Source organism: Oryctolagus cuniculus, chromosome 1 (assembly GCF_051225735.1).
Source record: "Oryctolagus cuniculus isolate XC-2025 breed Fujian yellow rabbit chromosome 1, ASM5122573v1, whole genome shotgun sequence".
NCBI classification, from domain to species: domain Eukaryota; kingdom Metazoa; phylum Chordata; class Mammalia; order Lagomorpha; family Leporidae; genus Oryctolagus; species Oryctolagus cuniculus.
This window is the reverse complement of record NC_142867.1, coordinates 217,057,953-217,081,890: the sequence shown is the minus strand read 5'-3', so window position 1 is coordinate 217,081,890 and position 23,938 is coordinate 217,057,953. Positions and strand designations below refer to the sequence as shown.

Sequence of the window (23,938 nt, the reverse complement as noted above, 5' to 3'; positions counted from 1 at the left end):
CAGATGCACAGACTCAGTCCACGGACAGCCTGAGAGCACTGTCGGCTGCCTCACCCCCTGGGCTCCTGCAGTTGGTCAAGGGTTACACGTGCTTACTGTTGGAATGTGGAAAAACACGAGAGCAGTCCCAGGCTGTGTACAAATATAATTTATTAAAATGGGTTTGTTTTTAATCCCCCAAAGCTTAAGACTGTCTTGTATTCCAGCCCATGAGGTGCTTGAGCTTGGACATGACAGTCTGAGCAGTGGTTTTTCTCTCCCTGGGTCGCTTTCCTTTGCCGTGAAGAGGCTTGGATACCCAGATGGTCCATCTGACTGTAAACAGTCCTGGCTTTGGTTCTCTTCTTACTGCGTCCTCAGTTGAGACCCCGTGGCTTACCCATGGTTCCCCACTAAAGCATCACGGGTGAGCAGTAAGTTAGGAAGTAAAGAACATTAAGAGTTGGATATTATTAATGGCAGTTCTCTGTTCTGCGTAGAGGAGGATCCAGGGAAGAGGGGCATTAAGGCCATCAAGAGCTTCTCAGACGGAAGGCTGTTTGACTCTTTTCCTCCTACAGGTGCTGCTGTCTGATGCCAGGAGCCTTGATAACAGCCCTGCATCTCTGCCTTCATTCAGCTGTCACTTGTCCCCCAATCCTGCCCCTGAAGGGGGAACAGGTCTCAGCAGGTGCTTCCATCCATCAAGAATAAAATTATTTCATTAAACGTTTTGTATGAATGTGCAAAATTGCTAACCAGGAGTTCAACTAGGAAAATGAGAAATCTTGGTTTGTCTGCCTAATCCACAGAAGAGGCAGTCTTCATGTGTTCTGGAGGCAGCAAGGTGAGGAAAAGGAGCTGGCTTGGTTTCTGTCCCCCAGAGGCAGAAGAGTTCAGAAAATCCAGTGGAAGATGCTCCTGTAGATAAGGCACGAAGCAGGAGGAGACGGCTTCCAGGTTCAGTGCCAGGGTCAATGCCCTGCACCCAGAACCATCTCTTGTCTTGAAGATCTTTGGAAATTTTGAGTTACACAGATGCGTTGTCAGAGGCTAGCAACCCTGGCCCCGAGATTCTGCTCTCATTCTCCCTTAGGTCTCAGTAGCCTTTTTAAGGCACAAGACTTGGCCCGAGCCCTGTGCAGTTTGGGTCGGGGGGAAGTGCCTGCAGTGGCCAGGGGGCAAGTGCTAGCTTGAGCTCAGTAGCTACCAGAAGAAAAAGCGCTGAGTTACAGTGTCTGGAAGAGGGGACCTCGGCTCCCTCCAGCCACTGGTGCCTGTCCATCCCTCACTAATTAAGCCATGCCGAGAAGTGGATAGGCTAAGTAATAGCCCACAGCTGAGCCCAGGACCACGCCAAGGAAGATCCAAGTGTTGTAGGACATGACAGCCAGCATCATGAAGTAGCCTATGACCACCTGAATGATATGGACCAGAGACTGGCCAAAATGATAGAGAAACCACCTAGAGGAAAAGAGAACCGAGTTAATGGTGGTAGTGAACTGGACATGGAGAGTGGATACCCGGAAGTAGAAAGACACCGAGTTACATGGCCAGTTTGTTTATAACTTCTATGGGTAACCCAAGAGTTTCTTTGTAAAAAGACGTATCTCCACTGTTAGCTCTGAGCTTCCTGGAATCCTAGGCAAAGGGAAAGTGGTAGGATACGTAACCCATCTTGTCTGATGGGGTAAGAGGCGGATTTAACCCCTGCATCTACTGTGGGAGGCTACGTGACCCTGGAAATGGGACTTTGGTGACAGATGGGTTCCTAGCTCTGCCACTTACTAAATGTGGCCTAGCACAAATGTCTGAACTGCTCTGAACTTAGATGCCTTCATCGGTAAACCAGGAACAAGAACACCTCGCAGTGGGATTCTGAAGATGCGATGCCCACGTAAGGTGGCTGGTGACAAAACAGGCGGGCTTGTGAGGCAGAGGCTACGCTGCAGGTGGAGAAGGCAGAATGGAGATCCTGAGTGGTTCCCCAGTCAGAGTGGGAGGGGACGAAAGAGGTGAGGGTGCCTCCCTCCCCCATCACATGGGATACACTGCTGTCAGCAATCCCTGGGGAAGCCTGGTAAGACTTGGGGGCGTGCTGCTGGGTCACCCCATTCCTGGATAGAGGCTCCCAGCAGAGTTCTGAAGATCACGGTTCCCTGAAGCTGTCCCAAGCCTCCCAAGAGGCTGTTCATGGAGAGAGCTCTGGGCAGACACCAGGAGAGCAGAGCTAACTAACCACTTCCGTAATTCCTGCTCCTTCCCGGAGCCTCAGTCTCCTTTCTATGAAATGAGGCTACTGCTCTCTCGGGCCAACGCACCTCTCAGGGGGAATCATGAGGACCCTGCCCCTGCCCCGCGCGCAGCGCCCATACCTGAGGCGGGTTCTGCTGACCGGGGGTGCGTCTGAGCCAGCTGAGTCCCGGTCTGTCTCCAGGATGAGCTGCTGGTTGATGGGGGTGGCCAGGCTCGCCAGTGCCTGGTAGAGCAGCTTGGCTTTGCCCACCTTGATACCTTCATACAGGATGGCCAGCAGCAGGACCACCAACACCGAGACGGCCATGCCTGTGCAAAGAGGCTGAGCTGCCGAGACCTGGCAGGCGAGGGCTGCTGCCCTGGGACCCGGCCCAGGTGACAGACGCTGCCGCCCACCGCCTACAAAGCCATTCCGTCTACCTCGCCCGCGTGCCTTCTTCCTCACTCTCACTGAGCCCGGAGCTTCTTCACTGTCTCTTTCCTTCTCTCGGCCTTTTAGATCAGGAGGAAAAGACACCTGGAGAGGCCAAGGGCTGGGGGCAAAGAAAAGATACCATGGCCCCAGCTACTCCCTGGGCACGCTGCACACAGACATTATAACTTCTTTATTTTTTCCCCAATTGATGCAACTCAGTAATTTTTATTGCAACTGGAAGACAATACATCACAGAGACTTTATGGTAGCTCTGGGGGAAAAGTGTTATTTACAATAAATGATGAAATAGTTTGTCTCTGGCAATCTGATTACACATGAAGAATGCAAGATGCAAGTATGGATGCCTCCGAAGCAGCACCACCAAGTCCCTAGGTTCAGCTGATGGCGTCTGTCTCCACACTGCTGCTCTAGGTTAACACAAACACGAACGAACGTCACCTTCTTTCTCCTTTATGGTTCTCCCTTTCTACTCATGGTATTGGCAGTTTCAATCAGAAAAAATGACTTGAAAAATTATTACCCCTGTAATAATTTGGCCATATAGGTCTGTTGGCCAGGAAAGGTCAGATGACCCCAAGCATAATCAGTAAACCTCCTGGTCTTCTGAGTGCTTTGTCGCTGTTTTTTTTTGTTTGTTTTTGTTTTTGTTTTTCCCTGTACATGATGACTTCTTAAAGGACAAGAGGTGCAGCAGGGCCCTGTGCACATGCAGGTGCACCGTCAGCCTGGAAGGAGGCCGGCAGGATGCAGGTGCTTTTACTGCCTTATCTGATTTCCTAACATTTCTCTGTGGTGTGAGAGAGCTTCAAAAAGTTCAATGAAAATGCATATTGTGAGAAGACTGTGCATGGCCTTCAGAACTGTGTACACCAAAATAATGTCATTTCCCACAAATGTTCTGAAGAACGCCTGTATTACTTTTATAAAAGGGAGCAAAGCCAGTTAAGTTCTTTTACAGAAAACAAAGTGCTTCCTAGACCTGCTGGGTAAAGTTAACCACCAGTGCTACTTCTGTTTGACAAGTAGAGGGATAATAAATGGTCCAGCTAAAGCATTTTATTGGGCTCCGTGGTATAATAAGAATTATGTATTCAGTCTCTGCCCCAGGTTCCCTGGCACACAGTTTCTGAAACCCTCAAACTGCCCAGAGCTGACTTTTGTATGCTATTGAGATAGCTGGGGGCTCGGGATGCAGCCCTGTGATTAGAGGGTTGGAACTGACAGCCCCACCCCCAATCGGTGGGGAGCGGAGGACTGCAAGTTGAGTCGGTGGCTGATGTGTGAAGCCTCCGTAAGAACCCCAAAGGATGGGGTTGGCGAGCTTCCAGGTTGCCCAACACATGCAGGTACTTGGAGGGTGGCGCACCAGGAGCAGGCCTGGAAGCTCAGAATCCCTTCCCATATACCTTACCCTACACATCTCCTTTCTCTGGCTGTTTATCTGTGGTCCTTTAATAATAAGCAGGCAAGGGGCCGGCGCTGTGGCATAGCAGGTAAACCTGTGGCACCAGCATCCCATGTGGGTGCAGGTTCCATTTCTGGCTGCTCTATTTCTGATCCAGCTCCCTGCTGGTGTGCCCGGGAAAGCGGCAGAAGATGGCTGAAGTGCTTGGGCCCCTTGCACCCACGTTGGGGACACTGAGGAAGCTCCTGGCTCCTGGCTTTGGCCTGGCCCAGCTCTGGCCATTGTGGCCATTTGGGCAGTGAACCGGTGGATGGAAGACCTCTCTCTCTCCCTCTGTTTCTAACTCTGCCTTTCAAATAAATAAATATTAAAAGAAAAGAAAAAAAAAGCAAGTAAATGTAAGAAAAGTGTTCCCCTGAGTTCTAGCAAATAACTCCAAAGAGGACTCACAGGAACCCCAGTCAGAAGTGCAGGAGCCAACCTGGGACTTGTGATTGCTGTCTGAAGTGGGTGGCAGTCTTGTGGGACTTTGCACTTAACCTGTGGGCTCCGAAACCAGGGACAATAAAGGTTCCCCCTCCCCCTCCTAACAGCAAGCTCCCTTTAGCTGCCTAACATACTAAGAGCCCACAAGAGTCATTCACCTGCTTGTTGCATAGGAGTGTGTTATCCCATAATAGTTGTCTTTTCTAGGAATCTACGAAGCTGTCTTTTAGGATCCCTGATAAAGCCAGTTGGAACCAGCTGTAGCCAAATGATGACTGGTATCCGCACAGACTGGGTCAGGCTGCAGGGAGAGCTGCCTTATGGCTCCTTGTGGTAAATGGCACAGCTCTGGCTTTGAACATGAGACGCAAGTAAAAGCACAATGTGCTAATGTGCATGCACAAGGGCCTCTCCACGCCTCCCCTTCACCGGTCATTTCCATCATGTAGTTTCCCCCAGGTACACCCCGTTTACCCTAACTCCACCCGTCCCCAAACGCCTTCTGAAGGGGAGGTAGACTTGGGTCCCCTCTCGTCCCCCAGCAGGGCCGCCTTGTAAAGCTCTCGGAGGACACAGCAACCCGGTGGTTTTCCTTGAGAAGCACATGGGCAGGGAGGCCCCGTTGCTAGGCAACCACTCTGCACTAACTCCCTCAGCATCTGAATTAAACCAGGTGGTAGGACACCCATCTGGTGTTGGAGAATTGGCTGGTGTGGGCGCGAACCTATACATCCGGTCACAGAAGTGTGTTGGATAGAAGCAAAGGAACAACAGGAAGTTGGTTTTTCCTTTTCTGGCTTCCACTGGGAAATCCTCCTCAAAAAAAGATGCAGGTTTCTAAAACATCAAATTGCAATTGATTGTATGCACATGACAGGCATTCAGACACTGTCAGGGTATACAGTGAGAAGGAAGTCTTCTCACTCCTGTCTCCCCTCCAGCTGTGGCCCCTACGAACACGTCCACACATATCTACCTTATTCTTCTAAAGACCCACCCCACACAGCCTTCTACGGTCAGCACTCTTGACGCCAATGGCGGGGTCCACATTCCCTCCCCTTTTACCTATGAGGCTGCTTCAATCTACAAGGCAGAAGGAAGCCCATGTGATTTCCAAGGCTAGGTCTTATGCATCCCATGTACTACCATGTTCTACCTCGTTCTCTAGGGACACTGGCTCTTGGAAGCCAGCTGTCCTGCCACAAGGAAGCCCAGGCCATGGGAGACGCCACATGTAGGAGTTCAACCAACAGCTGCGGCTTAGATCCTAACAACTGGCAGTAACCACCAGACATGGCAGTGAGAAGCCTTCAAGACGGCGGGCTCCAGCTGCTACCTGCTGACTGGGCCTGCATGAGTCTTCCGTGAGGCCTGCTTAACTGTGCCCAGTTAAGTCACGAAACCTTGAGGATAACAGAACACCTGCCATTGTTTTAATCCACTGTTACTCAGTATTAGGTAACCAGCATGAGAACCCAGTGTAGGGAGGACCATAAGTTGCTGGATCTGTACCTACAATGATGGGTATTTAATATTTAGAGTGTATTTTTAAAGATGCATTTACTAAAGGTAAAAAATAACTCTAGCTTGAATTAGTGCCAACTCTGCCTTGTTAAATCACAGGAATATTCTTTCCTTTCAAACTGGTTTCTCTTCAGAGGGCCAAGGCTGCAGCAGCTATGGTGGGCTTCCGGGCTGAGACAAGGAACCTGGGTGAAGCAGATGCCAGGAGGCACCAGGGGGCCTTGATCTGGTTGTGGCTCCAATGCTTCCTGACTGTGTGACCCTGCACGTGTTGCTTGCCCTCTCTGGGCTTCAATTCCTTCCCCTGGGATAGAAGGAAGAGCTCCCAGGGCTGGCGCCATGGCACTGGCATCCCATATGGGCACCAGTTCCAGACCCAGCTGCTCCTCTTCCTGTCCAGCTCTCTGCTGTGGCCTGGGAAAGCAGTACAAGATGGCCCAGGTCCTTCAGCCCCTGCACCTGCATGGGAGACCTGGAAGAAGCTCCTGGCTCCTGGCTTCGGATCAGCCCAGCTCCGGCCATCGCGGCCATTTGGGAAGTGAACCAGCAGATGGAAGACCTTTCTGTCTCTCCCTCTCACTGTCTGTAACTCTATCTCTCAAATAAATGAATAAATAAAATCTTTTAAAAAGGGAGGAAGAGCTCCCTGCCTCCTGGGCCTTGGTGAGGATCACTGAGCGAGGAGGGCCCTTTGCAATGTGCAGGCAGGGCAGCGGTTGCAAAGGGAGTCACAGGCGCAAAGTTCTTGCCAGAAGAGTCACCTCGGAGAATAAAGAGAGCCAGGGTCCACCGCCTGGCGCGGCAAGCTTCCGCAGGCTACACGTCTGAGCGTCCCAATTCTTACCTGCAGGACTGTGGACGCTCCAGAAATCGAAGAGAAGCACCACCTCGTGTGAGAAGGTGAAATGCATCTGCAAGACAAGGGGAGCTGCATCACGGGGGGCGGGGGTGGGCAGGGGCATCGTGGGCCCCAGTGCTCTCCAGCAGCCTTCCCTGGGTGCCCAGACAATGGGATCATCGGACTTAAATACTGGGGAGGCCATCAGCGGTCATCAGGGCCAACTAGGGGCACACAGAGCAGGGTCTGGGCCAAGCAGGTGGGCAGCAGAGCTGTCACTGAGCTGGCCATTCCCCCGCAGAAGAGAGGGTGGGGCGTGCCCATCCACAGCCAGGTGCACGTCTCTTCTGTACCCTTCAAACCCAGTAGGGAGGCGCTGCCCCTCCGTGCCCCCAGCCTCCAGGCCTTCTGTTCAGCTCCAGGACAGGCACCCGAGGAGAGCTGTGCAAGGGGAGCCCGGAGTGTCCTCTCTGTCGCTTGTCCCAGGCACGGCCAGCAGTGTTTGTCTTCAATCTGAAATCCACACGCGTCCTTGCCTTCAATAAGCACTGCAGAGCCCCACTCTGTGGCCAGCATTACAGAGAGAGGTGTCTGCCCCTGAGGAGTGCTCCGCCTTACAGGAAACACGGACGGTGAGAGCAGTGGCCACACAGCGACTGCCCAAATGCCCGTCTCAAAAGACTGCCTGGCCCGCCCTGCCTTCAAGATGGCGGCATCAAGGGATTTTAATACAGAATACAGTGTCTCCTTTCAGTATCACCACAGTCCTCGCGATGGCAGGAAGGACAAAGGGAGACACTAGGCTCAGAGAAGTTAAGCAGTTTGCTGGAGATCAGAATGCTGGTACGGCAGCCCAGCTGGGGTTCCGACCTGGGGCTCGCTGGATTCCAAAGCCCTGTGCATTCCAGGACACCAAGAGCTTCCCCGTCTCCCAGAAAGGAAGAGAGTGGGAGCTGTGTGGCAGTGTTTTACAAAAATTCTGTTTATTTTGATTTGAAACACAAGAAACAGAGACAGAGACAGAGAGGCATATATATAGAGAGAGAATCTTCCACCTGCTGGTTCACTCCCCAAATGCCTGCAACAGCCAGGGACGGTCCAGGCCGAAGCTGGGAGCCTAGAACTCAAGCCAGGTCTCCCAGGTAGGAGGCAGGCCCCTGAGTACTTGAGCCACTACCTGCTGCCTCCCAGGGTGACCTTCGTAAGAAGCTGGACTTGGGAGTAGAGGTGGGGCTCAAACCCAGGCACTCTAATACGGGGTGCAGCCATCTCTAGTGGTGCCATGTGGGTGTTCCATGGCCTCTTAGAACCCAGGGCCACAGACTTGTTTGCAGATGTGCCAAGCTTCTGTCTGCAGACGGCAGCTCTAAGCCAAAGGCCATGTGTGTTGTAGGTTTCTCCCCCTCAAAAGCTTAGGATCAGGGGCTGGCATTGTGGCACAACAGGTTAAACTGCTGCCTGTGGTGCCAGCATCCCATGTGGGCACCAGTTCTAGTCCTGGCTGATACACTTCCCATCCAGCTCCCTGCTAATGCGCCTGAGAAGGCAGCAGAAGATGGCCTAAGTTCTTGGGCCCCTGCACCCACATGGGAGACTTGGAGGAAGCTCCTGGCTCCTGGCTTAGGATCAGCCCAGCTCCGGCCGTTGTGGCCGACTAAGTGAACCAGCAGATGGAAGATCTCTCTCCTTTTCAGTTTCTCCCTGCCCCCCTCTCGGAACTCTTTCAAATAAATAAATAAATCTTAAAAAAAAAAAAAAAGAAGTAGTAGTAGTTTAGGCTCAGAGGAGACAGTAAAGAAACAGATTTGTCATCACGCCTCTCCCAGGCCTCAGCTTCCTCCTAGGGAAACGGCGAAGAAAACACTGCCAAGCCGCCCACACCAGGGAGTGCGCGGTCTGGGCTCCACACCCCAGGTGGCCCTTGAAGCTCAAAGCTGGAAGGGCGCTTCTCAGGAGTGGCCCACAAGAGAACCACAGGAGGTGAGAATAGTCCAGAAAAGGGATTCTGTGGTCAGGTAAGTTAGGGAGAGATTGGAATTGGGCAAAATAGAGTCTAACAGCCGCCCGTGCTGCTAGGAGTCTGAAACCGGGCCCTGCACACGTCCCTGCTGAGCGGCCTGGAACAGCAAAGACTATGTCCCGGCTCCCACGTGCGTGGCCGGAGCAACGTTCCTTCCTCACATGGGGGTGGGGAGGGATGACACTGCACGTTTTGTGGTAGGCACTGTTCTAAAACCGTTACGTGTCTTAATTATGCAAGGGGGTTATGAAGGTATTTTTAAAAGTTCATGGAAAGGGCTGGCGCTGTGGTGCAGCAGGTTAAAGCCCTGGCCTGAAACGCCGGCATCCTATATGGGTGCCGGTTCTAGTCCCGGCTGCTCCTCTTCCGATCTTCTCTGCTGTGGCCTGGAAAAGCAGTAGAAGATGGCTCAAGTCCTTGGGCCCCTACACCCGCATGGGAAACCTGGAAGAAGCTCCTGGCTCCTGGCTTCGGATCGGCGCAGCTCCAGCCATTGCGGCCAATTGGGGAGTGAACCATCGGATGGAAGACCTCTCTCTCTCTCTGCCTCTGCCTCTCCTCTCTCTGTGTAGCTCTGATTTTCAAATAAATAAATAAATCTTAAAAAAAAAGTTCATGGCAAAGGGAATGAAAGATAAGCTCATTTTGGTGCAAAAATTCTGAAATCCACGTGGAGTTTTTCATAATTTGCATTTTCCAAGAACTTTGTACAGCACTTTCATCCTTAGCTCCATTTTGCAGATGAAACTACTAAGGCACAAAGCAGTTTAGGTAAGAAACTAGTTGCCTAGCTAGGATTCTGCCTAAACAGGCTGGCTTCTGATTCTGGGTTTTTGTTTTTTAAGATTTATTTATTAGAGAGGCAGAGTTACAGACAGAGAGATGTCTTCCATCCTTTGGTTCACTCCCCAAATGGCCACATCGGCCAGAGCCGGGCTGATCTGAAGCCAGGAGCTTCTTCCAGGTCTCTCACGCGGGTGCAGGGGCCCAAGCACTTGGGCCATCTTCCACCACTTTCCCAGGCCATTAGCAGAGAGCCCAATCAGAAGTGAAGCAGCCGGGTCTCGAACCAGTGCCCATATCGGATGCTGGCACTGCAGACAGATGCTTAACCTTCTACGCCACAGCGCCAGCCCTGATTCTGGGTTTTTAACTCCTCTCAATGCAGCCTCTCAGGGCAGCACAGGAAGCTGTGCCTGAGGTCACCCTGAGTCAGTGGCAGCTTCAAGACTAGTCATGTCATTTCACCTGGCCCTCATCTGACACAAGACAAAAACAGAGACATCAAGATGAGGAGACACGCCCACTGTGGTTTGTGATATGAGACGGAGAAGGGGGCGGGCTGTCTTGCTTCTTTCAGAAAGAAGATGGGAAAACAGCACAAGGGCAGATACAGCTGCCTTGGAGGAAGAAACTGGGGACAGCGATGCAACGATGAGAAAAAAAAAAAAAAAACTGTATTTTAGATACCCATGCTCGGCCCATCCAAGGAAGTCCAGCCTCTCTGAGAAAGACGGCAAGCTCACGTTAAATAAGCAAAGGAGACAGACCAGGATCAATCCAAGGATCGGGAAGGAAGGCCAGAGCCCAGGGGACTACATCTAGGAAGCAGGATGAAAAGGCACAGTGGCAAAGGCGGGAGGGACACAGGTGTGGATGGCACGGGCCGCGTACACTCCAGGTTGAGTCACGGGCTGTAGGGGGCATGGCCTGGCCTGGGAGACACCGGCCCACCGTGACGCCCGCATGGGCAGGCAGCCTGGTGGAGGACAGCAGCATCTCCTTAGCGTCCCCAGGGCCTTATGGAAAATGCAGATGCCTGGGCCTTCTCAGGTCTCTCAATCAGGATGCAAGGGCAACCCCCAGGAGACAAGAGAGACACAAGATGTTAACAAGCCCCCTTTGTGGGATCCTAATGCTCGCCTGTTTGTGACAGCTTGAACACAGCAGGCAAAGCCTACTCGTTAAGGATACAGAATCTAAAGCGGCAGCCTGGTCCCACCTCCCGGCTCTGCTAGGAAACAGCAGTGTGGCCTGAGCTGCTAATATAGAGCAAGCCGCCTCTGGATCTCGGTGTCCTCATGTGTAAATGGGGACAGGGACAGGACCCTGGAACCCTCTCCCTCGGTCCGGCTTCACTTTCACAGGCTCCTGTTAACTTGGTGCAGACCTCGGTTTGAGCTTCACCCCCTTCCTACAACCGCATAAAAGAAAAAACGAGCGGGCCTCTGCGTTTCTGGGTTGGGTGGGGGAATCTCCCCCAGACACTTCCTACATCCCTGAGTTCAGACTTGGATGCTGCACCTGTAGGTTTGGTAAAGACCTGGAAGTAGACCTGGCTGCTCAGCTCGGCAAACGTGCCTCTCCGTCCTGTAGGAGCCTGACTCGTGTCACCAAACCCTGCCTGTGCCTGCACCGCATGGGAAAAGCCTTGGGAAGCCAGCTGGCCGAGCAGAACAGCCCTGTAGCCACTGTGTCTGCTGGGGACTCACGTGTGCGTGCACTGTGCCCACCTTCTAGCCTTCTTTTTTTTTTTGACAGGTAGAGTTAGACAGTGAGAGAGAGAGAGAGAAAAAAAGGTCTTCCTTCCATTGGTTCAACCTCCAAATGGCCGCTACAGTCAGCACTGTGCGAGTCCGAAACCAGGAGCCAGGTGCTTCTTCCTGGTCTCCCACTGGGTGCATGGGCCATCCTCCACTGCCTTCCCGGGCCACAGCAGAGAGCTGGACTGGAAGAGGAGCAACTGGGACTAGAACCGGCGCCCATATGGGATGCCAGTGCTGCAGGCGGAGGATTAACCAAGTAAGCCACGGTGCCGGCCCCACATTGGTTCAACCTCCAAATGGCCGCTACAGTCAGCACTGCGCGAGTCCGAAACCAGGAGCCAGGTGCTTCTTCCTGGTCTCCCATTGGGTGCATGGGCCATCCTCCACTGCCTTCCCGGGCCACAGCAGAGAGCTGGACTGGAAGAGGAGCAACTGGGACTAGAACCGGCGCCCATATGGGATGCCAGCGCTGCAGGCGGAGGATTAACCAAGTAAGCCACGGTGCCGGCCCCACCTTCTAGCCTTCTTAACAAATTCATTTTATTTGAAAGCAAGCGAGCAAGAGAGAGAGACAGAGAGAGAGATGGAGAGATCTCCCTTCTGCTGGTTCCTTCCCCAGATGCCCACAACAGCTCTTGCTAATGCATGCCCTGGATGGCAGCTCACGGTTCAAGTACTTGGGCCCCTGCCACCCACTTGGGAGATCCAGATGAAGTTTCAGGTTGCTGGTTTCCACCTGGCCCAGCCCTGGCTGTTGTGGGCATTTGAGGAGTAAATTAGCAGATCAAAGATCTCCCTCTCCCTCTTTCTCCCTCACTCCATCTCTCCCTCTCTCCCCCTCTCTCTCTGTTTGTGTGTCTGTTGCTCTGAGTTTCAAATAAGTTAAACATTTAAAAAGACCACATTGAGTAATTTAAAAATGTTTATCTCCCTGATAGGAAGTGGTACTTGCTCAATGTAAAAAGCTGAGACAATACCAAGAAGAATGTAAGAATCATTATGAGTCCCACTTCCCAGAGATCTTAGGATTTTAAAAAGAATACTTGCTGGGGCCGGCACCGTGGCTTAGTAGGTTAACCTTCCAACTGCAGCACTGGCATTCCGTATGGGTGCCGGCTTGAGTCCTGGTTGCTCCACTTCCAATCCAGCTCCCCGCTATGGCGCCTGGGGAAGCAGCAGAAGATGGCCCAAGTCCTTGGGCCCCTGCACCCACACAGGAGACCCGGAAGAAACTCCTGGCTCCTGGCTTTGGACTGGCGCAGCTCTAGCAGTCGTGACCAATTGGGGAGTGAACCAGCAGATCCAAGACCTTTCTCTCTCTGCCTCTCCTCTCTGTAACTCTGCCTTTCAAGTAAATAAATACATCTTAAAAAAAAAAAAGATAGAGCCGGCGCCGTGGCTCAATAGGCTAATCCTCCACCTTGCGGCGCCGGCACACCGGGTTCTAGTCCCAGTCGGGGCGCCGAATTCTGTCCCGGTTGCCCCTCTTCCAGGCCAGCTCTCTGCTATGGCCAGGGAGTGCAGTGGAGGATGGCCCAGGTGCTTGGGCCCTGCACCCCATGGGAGACCAGGAAAAGCACCTGGCTCCTGGCTCCTGCCATCGGATCAGCACGGTGCGCCGGCTGCAGCGGCGGCCATTGGAGGGTGAACCAACGGCAAAGGAAGACCTTTCTCTCTGTCTCTCTCTCACTGTCCACTCTGCCTGTCAAAAAAAAAAAAAAAAAAAAAAAAAAAGATACTTGCTGACATGGCAAAATGCTCACGAAAGATTAATATACAAAAACTAACAGCTATAAATAATCTTATGCAACTCCAGTTACACTGCAATTGGACTCATTCAATTTCAACAGAAGCCTCTGGTTCCACCTCTGTCTGCCAGGTGGGGCCGGAATTGTGCCCATCACCCCTTCTCTGAGTCCAGCTGGTAAAGCAGTTGGCATGAACGGAATGTGGCTAATCACTCTGCGGGAGTTGCCCTAACTGGTTTCCTGCTCTCATCCTTGGGCCTGGGCCAAACCCAGACACCTTTTGCCATGGACCTGAAAGCCCACAGAGCAGTAAAACTAATGCAGGCAGCTGTGCGGGGCCTGCAGATACAGGGATGAACCGGGAAAGTCCCGGGCCCACGTGGCACTGACCACCCTGGAGGGGAGACAGAGGAATGATCGGGTCATAACAACAGGTGTGTGTGGTCAGAAAGGGAGGCCACAGGGGTTGGGGGGGACTTGGTACATTCAGAGCGAGAAGTGGTCTCAGAGCACAACTGGTTCCTCCCAACTGGAAGGAAGCCCAGGAGGGACAAAGATCCACCTGTCACTTTGCCTCCCACACCTTTCTGCTAGATGGAAATATTCAAATCCACACACCCTGACTTAAGGAAGGGGTTCTGGGGCTGGCGCTGTGGCGCAGCAGATTAAGACCCTGGCCTGAAGCACCGGCATCCCATATGGGCGCTGGTTAGAGACCCAGCTGCTCCACTTCCAATCCAGCTCTCTGCTGTAGCCTGGGAAAGCAGTAGAAGATGGCCCAAGTCTTTGGGCCTCTGCACCCACATGGGAGACCCGGAAGAAGCTCCTGGCTTCGGATCAGCACAACTCCAGCCACTGTAGCCATCTGGGGAGTGAACCATCAGATGGAAGACCTCTCTCTCTGTTTCTACCTCTCTCTCTAACTCTGTCTTTCAAATAAATAAAATAAATCTTAAAAAAAAAAAAAAAAAAGGAAGGGGTTCTGGGCTGCAGTCTTCTAGGACAGGGCTTTGTGGTGGTATGGGTGAGGGGAGGGGCAGGGCCCGAGTCTTGCTTTCTGCAGGAGATGGGTAAATCTCTGTCTCTAGCTATTTATCAGTGCTTCATTCGGGGCCACACCCTGGGCGGAGAGACACTTGTTTTCCTCTTCATTGTCTCACTTGGGGTTTCTCTCATTTAAAAGCCAAAGATCGCAGATGGAGATTAGGGTCCTAGCGCCACCTCTGACTGGCTGGGACCTTTCTCAAGGGCTCCCTTCTATTTCCCCTTTTAGAGAGCCTGCGGGAGGCAGGAGGGGCCTTCTGACTACAAGGCTTCCACGGACTTCCTAGATCTGAAATTCTACCATATTCTTCCTGGAATTTAAAAGGAAAGCCCACACATGCTCCAACTTCTTCAAAGACCAAACAGTCTTGCAAGCCGGCATGTTCTCCTGCCCAGGTGAGCCCTAGCAGGAAATGTAGTTAGTCCCAAACGCTATTCTCTGACTCACTGCGTAGGGAAGATGGGAAGTAGCTGGCACTAAACTCCCCAAAGAATCAAAGTGGGAAGTTGCCCAAGGCAGGGCCCCCGCCGGCGTGCCCGCGCGCTAGGTCTTTCCTCTTCGTGGGAGTCTCCCTGGAATGTCCCCAGGTCACTGCCCTCCCGCCCCCGGCCGCTGGCCAGGGCTTCTGGCCGCCTTCACCCACGCGCTCGGTGCGGGCTAGTCCAGCAGGACCGACTTCCAGCAGGAGGGACAGACAAAAAGAACCGCCTGAAGTCACTGCACCTGCCGCGTCCGTCCATCTGATCCGGCTGACAGTGCCCCCAACACACCCCCTCACCAGCTCCGGGCCAGAGAGGCCAGGCTCTCGGGGTGCCCTGGGAGACCACTCCAGGGGATCCCCGCCCCAGGCGCCCACTCCGCGTAGCGTCCTCCGCCTGGCGCCCCGCACTCACCGCCATGGCGAGCGCGCAGGGCGAACGCCGGGGCTGCCTGTGGTCACTCCGGTCTCTGGGCTGCGAGTCCGCCCGCCGCCGCCGCGGTCGCTGCAGCCGCGATCGCGACCCGGGCCGCGGGAATCACATGGTCCGGGAGAGGCGGCGCGCGGGCGCCTGGGAGTTGTGGTCCCCACGCGTGCCCCACCCCGCGGCTGCGGCCGCGCCCCGGGCCGGGACCACGCGCTCAGGCGCACAGCCGCGGCTCGGCAGCTGCCAGCGGGCGCGATCGGCCCTGCGTGCCGTTCGCTGATTGTTTTGTGTTTGACTTCGACTTGGCAATTACCATAAAATTATTTATTGCTAATTGTAATAAACACTTGGGAGGCTGAAGATGGACAAGTTTATCCTGTGGACACAATAGCAACGAATTAGGAATGGATTAGTCAGTTATGCCCCTGACTTTGATTTGAATCATTTTAAGATTTATTTATTTTTTATTTATTTATTTGAAAGGCAGTGTAAAGGGGGCAGAGGAGAGGGGGGGAGAGAGAGAGAGAGCACAAGCGAGCTTCAATTTGCAGGTTCACTCCCTAAATGCTGTAAACAGCCAGGGTCTGGCCAGGCTGAAGCCAGGAGCCTGGAGTCTCTTTGAGGCTTCTCCCAGGGTGGCAAGTACCCAAGCACTTGATGCCCCAGACTTTTAAAGTAACTATTCTTTTCAAATCTTTTCCAATATAAGCTTGGAATCAAGGCGGTGATTTTGTGTTTCTTTGTTTACTAGGGTGGTAAACTTTTTCTTAGTGGTTCTTCCCTTTTTGTGTCTTGCTTGTCCATTTCGTGGATCGGCTTTCGCTGTTGTTTGAGGGAGTGGTGAGGGTGTTTTAGCAGTATTGAGTTCTTAAATATATTTAGTGATCTGTTGCCAGGCACTCCCAGAGAAACCTTTCTGGGGACAACATCAGCAGAGACCCTGAGCTTCGGGTCTGATCCCAGAACAAATCCCGAGCTATCAAGTTTTGACCATGAGACCTGAGGGGAAGAAAAAAAATACCAGCTTTTCTCCCTCCCTCCCTCCCTCCCTCCTTCCTTCCGTTGGTTCACCCGCCCAAATGACTGCTACTGCCCGAGATATGCTCTGATCCGAAGCCAGGAGCCAGGCGCTTCCTCCTGGTCTCCCATGGGGTGCAGGGCCCAAGCACTTGGGCCATCCTCCACTGCACTCCTGGGCCACAGCAGAGAGCTGGCCTGGAAGAGGGGCAACCGGGACTAGAACTGGAGCCCATATGGGATGCCAGCGCGGCAGGCGGAGTATTAACCAAGTGAGTCACGGCGCCGGCAAAAAAAAAAAAAAATAGCTTTACTTTCCCGAGGCTCAGTTCCTGGTCAGTGAAGTGCAGATAATCATAGAATCTATGACATAGGAGTGTTGACTGTAAAGCTGAGGTCGCAATCGGGTCTTTAGCGATGAGCGCTTCTTCCACACCTGGCAGTCATTGTCAACATCAGTAGCAACTATTCCCGTCCTGGGAGAGGAAGTCATATGCAGAAGGCCAAGGTCACACACTTGCTCAAGGTCACATGGCTGCTAGGAGCCTCAGCCTGAGAGGTAATGGGGGTGGAGGCAGCCAGGGCTTGGGGTTTGTGATGGGGTCTTGGTGGGGGGGAGGGTGCCCATGTCAAGGTGTGCTGTGCCATGGGAACGCAACCCAGGAGGGGCTGTAGGGTCCCTTGCAGCATCCAGGCCCCCAGAGTTGGGGAGCAGTGTGGGGGTTCTTTGTCACTTCTCTGGGGCTCACCTGCCAAGCAGGAGTAAAACGATCTCACCTTCCCACAAGCAGGCTCCTGTGCGCCTTACCCGCCCTGCGCCTCGACAGATCTGCAATACTACCTCATTCATTTGGCTGTTTTTGTTGGCTTGGTCACAATCTGATGACCTTCACAATTCTGCCTTCCTCATGGCTGTTGTTTTCAGCACTTAACCCTAATAGTCCTAAAGTGTCCCGTCTCTTTTGAGTCCCCGGAGACTCCTACCCTTCTCTGGCCCACCAGCAGAAAACTGGGTGCAGAACATAGAATCCCAAATCATAAAATCACACTACAACCGCCCACCACTTGATCCAGAGCAAGAGATTCATTCTAGATTCTATTATTACTTTCTTGTTTGAAAGGCTGAGAGGGCTGGCTTTAGCCCAGCGGTTCCTTCGTCTACTGAAAGGCTGAGAGACCAGAGGAAGAGACAGACAGACAGAGATCTCTCATTTGCTGGTTCACTGCCCAGAGGCCTGTGACAGCCAGGGCTGTGCCAGGCTGAAGCCGGGAGTCAGGAACTCTATCCGGTTTCCCAGGTAGCCACAGGAGCCGTCACCTGCTGCCTCCCAGGGTGTGTATTCACTAGAAACTGGAATCGGGAGCAAAGCTGGGATTGGAACCCAGGCACTCTGATACGGAAAGCAGGCATTCCAAGCAGTGTCCTAACCACGGCACCAATGCCCAGCCCCCACATTCTGTATTTAGGCCCGGGATGGTATCCCACAGTCGGGAAAGATGGTGCTGCCTTGTGTGTTTCAAAGACCCAGGAGGGGTGCCGTCCGCAGTTGGTAGATCGGAAATGGGACCTGCCATTTCTCCTCCTGAGGTTCCATAGAGGAACTTGAGGTCTCACCGAGACACATCTGTGTGATGCCATTCCTGCATCCGGGGCCTTTCTGTGCATGTGACACCACTGATGCCACTGGCCCCACTGCGGGCCCCCGGTTTCCCCAGGTGTGGTCAAAGGGAGCGGATGGCCTGTAATACACCGTGATGACCTGCAGGTGGCAGTGTGCTTCAGGGTGGGGCTGACCATCCTCTGACCCAGACTTCTGCATGCTTGCTGTGGCACTCCATTCGTCTAACCTCCTGTTCCTCTCAGGTGATACTTCCATTATTTTACAGGTGTGCTCTGAGTAGTGTTGTGTATGAGGTATCTTGGAAAAGTTCATAGAAAATCGATGGGAAAAAACGATGCGTGTATTTCAACTTTTTTTTTTTTTGCACTAAAATAAACTTATCTATGAATTCCATTTTCCATGAAGTACCCTGTATCTATATGGGAGGCACAAGGAGAGTAAGCATTTGAGGTTGGCCAGAGCGTGAAGACTGTGTGTGTGTGTGTCTATGTGTGTGTGTCTATGTGTGTGTGTCTGTGTGTTTAGTGGGCCATGTGCTGGTGTGGCTGGAGAAAGCAGGAGCCAGGCCACCAACAACTCAACAGCCACGATTAAAATCAAGAATTTATTCTGACAATGGTAGGAACCACCAAAGTGTTTTATTTAAAAAAATGTATTTGAAAGGCAGAGTTAGAGAGATGCAGAGAGAGAGAGAGAGAGAGAGAGGTTTTCCATTGTTGGTTCACTCCCCAAATGGCTTCAACAGCCAGAGCTGAGTGGATCTGAAGCCAGGAGCCAGGAGCCAGAAGCCTATTCTGGGTCTCTCATGTGGGTGGAGGGGCCTAAGGACTTGGGCCATCTTCTACTGCTTTCCCAGGCCATGGCAGAGAGCCGGATCAGAAGTAGAGCAACCAGGACTCAAACTGGTGCCCATATGAGATGCTGGCACTGCAGGCAGCGGCTTTACCTGCTATGCCACAGTGTCAGCCCCCAAAGGGTTTTAATATGTTTTGGTCCTTGCGCTTTTTTCCCTTTCCTTTTCTCTTGGTGAGACCACCCTGTTCACCCTATTGAAATCCGCCATCCCTCTTGTCCCCCCTTTCTTCTTACTCCACTTTCTTAGTGTTCCCAAAGCACATATCTCCCTGTAGCACAGAGTCATGGGAGGGGTCTTCAAAGAGCTCATGAAAAGGTGAAAAGGGGTGGGCACTGTGGCTTAGTGGATTAGGCCACTGCTTGTTACATCAGCATCCCATTTTGGAGTGCTGGTTCGAGTCCTGGCTACTCCATTTCTGATCACCCAGCTTCCTGCTAATGTACCTGGCAAGCTTCCTGCCAATGTACCTAGCCAAACTTTCAATTAAAACATTTAAATTGTTATCACGATTTTTCAAATTTTTAGGCTTATCTAGGTGATGGCTCAAGTGCTTGAGTCCCTCTCACCCCCATGGGAGGCTCAGATGGAGTTCTGGGTTCCTGGCTTTGGTCTGGCCCAGTCCCAGCTGTTTGTGGCCATTCGGGGAATGAACCAGTAGGTGGAAGGTCTCCTCTCCTCTCTCTTTCTCTCTCTCTCCCTCTGTCTTATTAAATAAATATTTTAAACATTTCTCATTAAGGCACGTATTACGAAAAATACAAGGATTTAAAAAATTTTTTGCACTAAAATAAACAAACTTTTTAATTCCATTTTTCTAAGAACTTTTGGACATGCCCTCATGTGCTTATTTACTATGTCTTCCTCTGCTCCCATGAACAGGGAGGTCGGCCAAGCCCCCTCAGCCTGCTCAGTGCGTGTCACACGATGACTGTTGTCTTAGTCCACTTTTCATTGCTTTAACCAAAGTGCCCCGGATGAGCTTCTTTGGGAAAGCAAAGGTTTATTCCAGCTGGCAGCTGGAGGACACGTGATCGGGCGGCCCCACAGTGCGCCAAAGCTGCTCACGGCAGGTGCAGAGACACAGTGTGAGGCAGGAACGGGGCCCAGAGCACCTAGGCTGAACCTGAATGCAAACAATCAAACTTCTCGTGAGAGCCACCCACCACGGGCACACCCCCTCCCCTCAAGGGCCCACCTCTTAGAGGCCAACGTCAGGTCAAATCTGTGCCCTTCACACATTAGCCACTAACGTTCAGACATCACAGTGTGAACAGCTGTTGGAGCTCTAGGGGGACAAACCCCGCTGTATCCATAACAACTGTCACTGGATGTTTGTTGAACAAACGCATGCAGGCGTGCAGGCAGCCGCTCTGTGCGCCCCTGCTTCAGAGGGGAGATACAAACAAGCAGCCGTTGAGATTTGAGGATTTTGTTTCCTAAGTGAGCTGTTGCTGGTTTGGCAGCGGGTAGGGGGTGGGGTGGGGGATTGAGGTGGTTTGAGGGAGAAGTGAGAAAACAATTCATGGAGAAAGTGGGAGAAAGAGCAGCTTCCCCACCCCCAGCCGGATTGCCTCCACCTAGCAGAGGGAGCAAGAACTGAACAGCCCTAGACCTACAGGCCTGGGTCAGCTCGGGGCAGAATCCCCGGGGGAGGGCCCAGGAGGATGGCAGCAGAGCAGGCCATGGCCCAGTGTGGGAAGGGAGGAGCAGAGAGCCTGGGGCAAGGATGCCAACCAAACATGGCCTTGCTCAGCCCAGGGGTGCAGGTGCAGGGGATGCCACCGATCACACAAATAGAAAAATGATCCATATAGAGGGGGTAAAAAAAAAAAAAAAAAAAAAGTGAGGCTCCTCCGGGAAGCCCAGCCAGGCTTGACGAATTCTTAGGAAAACTTCAGCAGAGGAAGGTGGTGAGTGATAAGGTTCCGGAACACGTCCTCCCTTTCTTTTGTTCTGCTTTCCGGGCCGTGAATACATTTCATACATTTCGCTGCTCACTGAGGGTGTTAGGATTGGCCTGATTCCTCCTGTGAAAGCATCCAGCTGGGTCCACACTGATAACGCCCCCTTCCCCATTTCCCCTTGATTTGCCAAAGCTCCCGCAGGCAGCCTGAGTCCTTGCAGCAACCCAGGAGCCAAGAAGGGCGCACATGGACACGTGAACACCCCAGGGACGGGGTGGCACTTACCCAGGCTCTTCTGTGAGTCAGTGGCAGGTCTGGGCCTGTCACCTTGCCCCTGGCACTGCGCTGGGGCCAACTCCAGACATCTGTGCTCGCCTGCTACAGCCTCAGCTGGGCTGGAAATGCGAGCCCAATCGAGGCAAGAAAAAGGACAGTCTGTGGTCCAGAGCGGTCCAGACAATCTACCCGGATGTCCCTGAGACCCTTGCTGGAGTAACTGCAAATGGCACCTTGAGGCCCCATGCTTCACTGGCTTGGTTGTTTAGAAACCACACATTATTTGATGCTGTTTCCACTGAGAGGCGGTGTTTCTGTTCTATCTGGGTCAACCCTGGGGACTCACCACACCTGCAGAACGGAGCAGAAGCGAGGCAACCCTTTCAGGTCTTAGAAGGCAGTGCAGATGTGTAAGACATAAAGGAGTGGGGGAGACAGTACGCCGCTGTGGACGTATTTAATCCTCCTAAGCTCTGCATTTACCCACGGTTACGACGATACGTTTTGTGTTATGTGTTATGTGTATTTCACCGCAATTTTGAAAAGTCATTCACCCACACATGACATGGTATTCCACCACACAAATGAGTGAGGTACTGATGCATGCTACAACGTGCTCGAGCCTTGAAAACATAGGCTGAATGGAAGCAGCCAGTACCCAAAGACTACGTGTCGTCTGATCACATGGGTATAGGCAGATGGGTGGAAGCAGGAAGTAGATGGTCGGCTGCCAGGGGCCGGGGGAGTGGAGGAAGGGGAGTGCCTGGTCAAGGGTGCAGGTTTCTTTGTCAGTGGCGCAGTACTCTGAAATGAACAGCGGCGATGGTTGACTATCTCTGGGTACACCTGCTAGAACCCACTACTTTGAGAGGGTGAAGTTTACAGCTTGTGGATTGTATCTTGATGAAGTTGTACCTTACAAAGAAAAAGCGATGTATTCCCTGCCTCGTGCATCAGTGCTCTCACGTTAGTGCTTCTGGGGCTTTAGGGAGTGAACCAGCAGAGGAAGATTGAGATTTTTTCTTTCGCTTGGCCTCCATGTCTGTCTCTCAAACAAAAATAAATGAATTAAAATTTTCAAAAATGCAGTGAGGGAAGGGTGCATATGCTCAGAAAAGGGCCACATCAAGGTGTGTGCGTGGGGATGCCACAACCTGCCAGCCTTGTGTAGCTGCAAACCTGGAGGCTTTGCCTCTGAGACCAGGAGGGCTGGTTCTGCGCCCTGCTTTTCCTAAGGCTGGTCACAAACAGAGTTCCTCGCAGCACACACGAGCCCTCGCAGCACCAGCTCTGCCACCACCAGCATCCTCATGGTTTTCTTTGCTCCTGAACGTGACCCTGCTCATCCTGGCTGGGCAGCTCCTGGGGTTCCTGTTGGAGGTTTCCAGGCCCTCAGAGAGCCAGGGCTATGCAGGCGCTCCTTCTTCCTGCTGTGGAACTTCCCATGCTGCACACCCAGGTGCAGGAGGGAACCCCAGGGGATGCAGGGTGCACCTGAGCACCTCCAATCCTGGTGTGCGAACTCTGCCTCCATCCCCGTCTGGTGGTTCAGATCCTGCGGGGCTGAGGGAGGGCAGGAGGCAGCCTGCCTGGGGGCTGGCATTGGTCTCCCATGACAACTATGACAAAGGCCTATAAATGCAATGTGTAACAGCATGTTCTTGCGCTCTTACAGGTGTGCAGGTCAGAGGTCCAAAACCAGTGTTCTTGAGCTGAAGTCCAGGAGTCTCCCGGGCAGTCCTCCCTCCAGGGGTGTGTGGGGAGCAACTGGGAGCAACTCGGACTAGACTAAGTTACTGGAATTAAGACTTATTCTATGCATCTGCTCTCCCACAATATGGCGCTGGGAGAGGAGGAAACAGCTTCTACACAGCTGCCTCCAGTTCAACCAATAAACTGTAGGACCTGTTCCTGATTGGAGGAGAGCAGTGTGCTCGGCGTGTGGGTAGCAGAGTTGGGATTGGCGGAAGAGGACTATAAAGGAGGAGAGAGACAACATGCACCAGGAACACCTGAGGAACATCTGAGCAGCCCCCGAGAGAGCTGGCCGGCGGTGTGCCGCTCCCCCGCGGAAGTGGGGAAAGTGGCAGGGGGAACCGCCCTTCCACGGAGGTGGAAGGGACGGTAGCCAACCCGGGAAGAACCAGCAGCAAACCCGGGGAGGGCCGAGCAGACGAAAGAACAGCGCAGGGTCCTGTGTCGTTCCTCCACGAAGACGGGGAGCGACAGGGTGCTGGGGGAGGACCAGGTGTTTCTTGGTCCTTACTCTTTCCACCTTCTAGAGCTGTATTCCTTGCATGCCTTGGCTTGGGGGTGTGGACCCTTCTTCCATCTTCAAATATCACACTGCTCTCCCTCTTCTGCATCCTCTCGTTCCGCCTCCCTCTTCTAGGAAGCCAAGGCCCACCCTGATAATCCAGGCTTACCTCCCCATCTCGTGTAAGAGCCTTCATTGAACCATGGCTACAAAGCCTCTTTTGCTTTTTTCAAGCTAGCACAGCTCGGAGGATATTTTTTCAGGCCATTATGCAGCCTATCACAGGGCACATCAGTGTTCATAATTTTCCTGTCTGTCTCGAGGGACTTTCGGCCAAACCAGAGCCAACAGCAGGGTGGCAGACAGCTAAGAAGGAAAGGCCGGGTTTGTTTAGGCTTCACCGGGAAGGTGAAGTTCTGTGTGGGTCAGTTCATCGCTGAAGCCAGGGTTGAGGAGGGTGACACTCCTGAGAATTCACAGGCACAGGGTCACTGCCTGTGTCTTCAAAAAATTCATTAATTAATATTGATTTGGAGGTGGAGAGACAGCGATCATTCATTCACTGTTTCACTCCCCAAATACAACAGGCAGGATTGGGCCAGGCCGAAGCCAGGAGCTCAGAACTCAGACCAGGTTCCCACGGATTGAGTACCCGTGGGTGACAAGCTCTTAAGCCATCACCTGCTGCCCGGGTATCAGCAGGCAGCTGGCTTGGGGAGAGGAGCTGGGACTTGAACCCAGGCACTCCGATATGGAATAGTCATGCCCCTGCCAGAACTGTCTCCATAGGCTTCTATACACTCATCATCACATTGTCC

The 23,938-nt window shown here is 52.8% G+C and overlaps 1 protein-coding gene across 2 annotated transcripts; it reads right to left on the bottom strand.

Moving 5' to 3' along the window:
• Positions 1-132: 132 nt before the first annotated feature.
• Positions 133-15,282, bottom strand: SLC31A2 (solute carrier family 31 member 2). 2 transcript variants are annotated; one of them, XM_070055743.2, is made up of 4 exons: positions 15,177-15,282; positions 6,931-6,997; positions 2,355-2,768; positions 133-1,443 (listed from the first exon to the last, which is right to left on the bottom strand). In XM_070055743.2, exons 3-4 carry the CDS (start codon positions 2,540-2,542, stop codon positions 1,275-1,277), a joined length of 357 nt encoding a protein of 118 aa, XP_069911844.2. In that variant the 5' UTR covers positions 2,543-2,768; positions 6,931-6,997; positions 15,177-15,282; the 3' UTR covers positions 133-1,274. The 2 variants fall into 2 exon arrangements, with proteins under 2 accessions (XP_069911844.2, XP_002708162.3); XM_002708116.6 differs by having other exon boundaries at positions 2,355-2,544.
• Positions 15,283-23,938: the final 8,656 nt, after the last annotated feature.